Source organism: Geospiza fortis, unplaced genomic scaffold, assembly GCF_000277835.1.
Source record: "Geospiza fortis unplaced genomic scaffold, GeoFor_1.0 scaffold78, whole genome shotgun sequence".
NCBI classification, from domain to species: domain Eukaryota; kingdom Metazoa; phylum Chordata; class Aves; order Passeriformes; family Thraupidae; genus Geospiza; species Geospiza fortis.
The window spans coordinates 332026-335054 of record NW_005054339.1 but is presented as its reverse complement, the minus strand read 5'-3'; the positions used below and the strand labels follow the sequence as shown (position 1 = coordinate 335054).

The 3029-nt window shown below is 61.1% G+C and overlaps 1 protein-coding gene across 1 annotated transcript; it reads left to right on the top strand.

The window, feature by feature from the left end:
• Positions 1-8: 8 nt before the first annotated feature.
• Positions 9-3023, top strand: NICN1 (nicolin 1; the record flags this gene model as incomplete). Its single annotated transcript, XM_005422483.3, is given in 6 exon segments — positions 9-74; positions 77-301; positions 590-703; positions 1071-1142; positions 2593-2697; positions 2819-3023. Coding segments are annotated over 6 exon segments (624 nt in total), but the record flags the coding sequence as incomplete, so codon positions are not given.
• Positions 3024-3029: the final 6 nt, after the last annotated feature.

The following is a 3029-nucleotide window of genomic DNA, read 5'->3' as shown; positions in this document are numbered from 1 at the left end:
CTGTGGGGGGGGATGGCCGGTGCCCGTCCCAGTACTGGGGAGAGGATGCTGGGGTCGGTATCGGGGGGAGATGCCGGTGCAGATATGGAGGGATGCCGTTGTGGGGCTGAGGTCGCCGGTCCCGCAGGTGCAGGAGATCGTGTTCAGGAACTTCTACACGGCGTTCCTGAGCGTGCGGGTGCAGCGGCCCGGCCCCGGCGGCTCCCGGCGCTGGATGACCTGCCTGCGGGACCTGTGCCTGATGCCTTGCCCGCACACCGAGGAGGGCTCCCAGGACTACTTCTGCCTCCACCGGCACCAGGTCAGCATGTCCGGAGGGGCCCGTGGCATCACCGCCCCCGGGGCTCACCCCTCTTTGCCCACACCCCAGGATGGCTCCTGCTCCAGGGCTCTGGTGCCCATGTCCCACTGACCCGCACGGCTGCCAGACTCCCTGTGCCCTGCTCAGCCCAGCCAGCCCTCACGGGACGATGCTTCCCTTGGGCTTCTTCCATCTGGGGTGGGTTGGGGGTTTTGCGAGGATACCCCAAAAGCTGCCCCCAGTCAGTGCCAGCCCCTGTGGTTACCCACCCTGGCCCTTGCCCTGCAGATGCTGTGTGACGTGGACCAGGTGACAGCAATGCGGTTCATCCTGCGACAGCCCTCCCCAGTCTGGCTCCACTTCACCATCGAGGACCTGCAGATTTTCCCCCCTGGACAGAAGGTGAGCAGGTGCCAGGGCTACCCCACTGCCAGGCATGGGCAGGGGGCCTGGACAAGCCACTGTCCTGCTCTATACCTGGCATTTTCCCCTACAGCTCTGGGGAGCACACACAGGGATGTGACTCCAAGTCCTTGTCCTTTGCTGGGGCACTTGGGATCCACTTGTGCTCCAGTGGTGCTGGGGGAGGGACTGCTCCCACAGCCACTCAAAACACAGAATTCCCTACAAAATTCTCTTTAAGGATAGTAAAGTGACACTTCCATAGCGATATCACTAGGGATAGGCTCTAAGCCCCAGCATGCTGCCTGGTGTAAAGGATGGAGATAGGCTTGGGAACACCCTGTGTGACCCTCTGGATCTGTTTCAGAGTCCTCAGAAGGATTTTCCCTCCTGGCTCTCCCAGCTGACCCCTCCGGAGCAGCCAGCCAGCCTGCACGGGGTGAGTAATCACTGCTGAGGTTCTGGGGGAAGGAGGGGCTTCTGTGGGGTGACAGCCATGAGCATCCATCAGGAGGCTGCCAGGCCCATGCCTGCCTTGTTGGCTCCAGGCTTTCACCAGGAATAGCTGTGGAGCCCTGAAATAACCCGCCTTGTGCTGGAAGTAGTTTGTAGTACTAAGAAGAAAAATATCTCCGTGGGGGTGTGCTATTTGAGGTGACACTTGAGTCTATTTGCCCTCTAGTCTGGGGACAGGAATGTCACCAAGGGAGAAGTGGGTGCACAGTGCCCCTCAGCCGACAGGTGGGATGCAATGGGATGGGACAGGAACAAGAACATCCCCGTGGGAGCAGTGGGTGCACAGCATGGTGCAGTGGCAGGTGGGATGTGTGGGAACAGGGACAGGGACGTCACTGTGGGAGCAGTGGGTGAACAGCATCGCTCAGGCTGGGTGGGACGTGTGGGGACAGGGCTGGTTCCCAGTACTCTGCAGAGGGTGTGCTCTGGGGAACACGTTGCCCAGCCAGGACAGCATGTGGGCAAAGGGGCATCACAGCCACAGCACGTGTTTACAGATTGCCAGCCACATCTGCCTGGCAGATGGTGGCCTTTGGTGGGCAAAGTCCAGGCAGAGCAGGGCCAGGATGGGAGCTGGCTCGCCCATGGGAACCTGCTGAATCAACTGGAAGTGCTGCCTGCAGGAGGGTGGCACACAGCCCACACCTGCCAGGGCAGTTCTGCTGCTGGGCTTCCATGCTATGGTGCTCACACTGCACCAGCAGTGAGGCTGCTGTTCCCAATCCTTGCCCAGCTGTGGGACAGTTTGGGGAGGGCACCTCAGTCCCTTGCTGATTGCTTGGATCACATTCCCCTTGGCAAGGAGTATCTGGGGCAGATGCCAGAAGTTGCCTTGAGACTGGCTCTTCCCAACCTCACCACAATGGACCCCTCAGCCCAGTGACAGAGCTGTGCCTTCATGAGAGTTGTGCCACAGCCAGGAGAGCTGCTGCTGAGCCCACACGTCCCACCTGGCTGAAGGTCCCTGGGGTGAACCAGCCTGTGTGCCCAGGATTCTGCACCCAAGCCCAGGGAGCGTCGCATAGTGAGGCTTTTGGGAAACTCTGGACTGCATGATTAGGTTTTTAATGATTAGCCAGCAATCAGCTTTCTGTCCCCATCCTAGCCACCTGCCAGCAGAGGTGGGCTGTGTTGGCACCACAGCGCCCAGAGATCAGGGTCACTCACCCATGTCCCCAGTGGTTTGTTTTTCTAGAGAGGGGCCCTGCTCACCTTATGTTGGGAAACCACCAGCAGGTCAGGAATGTGGGCACCATCACGTGCCTGGCTCCCTGGGAGGCAAAGCCATCCAGCCACACCACTGCCCAGACCCGGGATCATCCAGCCCATCCAGGCCATCCCTGCTCCACAGCATTGTGCCCACTTCTTTCCAGGAGCTCCCTGATCCAGAGAAGGTGTCGACAGAGGTCCAGCAAATGTGGGTGCTGACAGAGGTGATCCGGGCTCGCCAGGCAGCTGCCCGCATCGGGCGCTTCGACGTGAGTCCCACCACCCTGCTGACAGGGACCTGGCCTTGCCACATGGCTCAGGAGCCCTCCCAGAGGGGCTGGAGCATCCCAGCAGTGCTGTGCAGACTGTGACAGTCGCTCTCTTCCCCAGGTGGATGGCTGCTACGATGTCAACCTGCTTTCCTACACCTGAGCCCGCTGGTGCTGGTGCCAGCTGGGGAGAAGTGCCCCTTCCATGCTCCCGGGGCCTGAGTGGACTCCTGCATTCCCGCCTCGGCCATTGACCCCGCGGGGCTCCCAAGCCCTCCCTGTGCCCCTTCCCTGACTCCCTCTGCTCTGCCCAGCAGCGAGGGGCAGCCCTG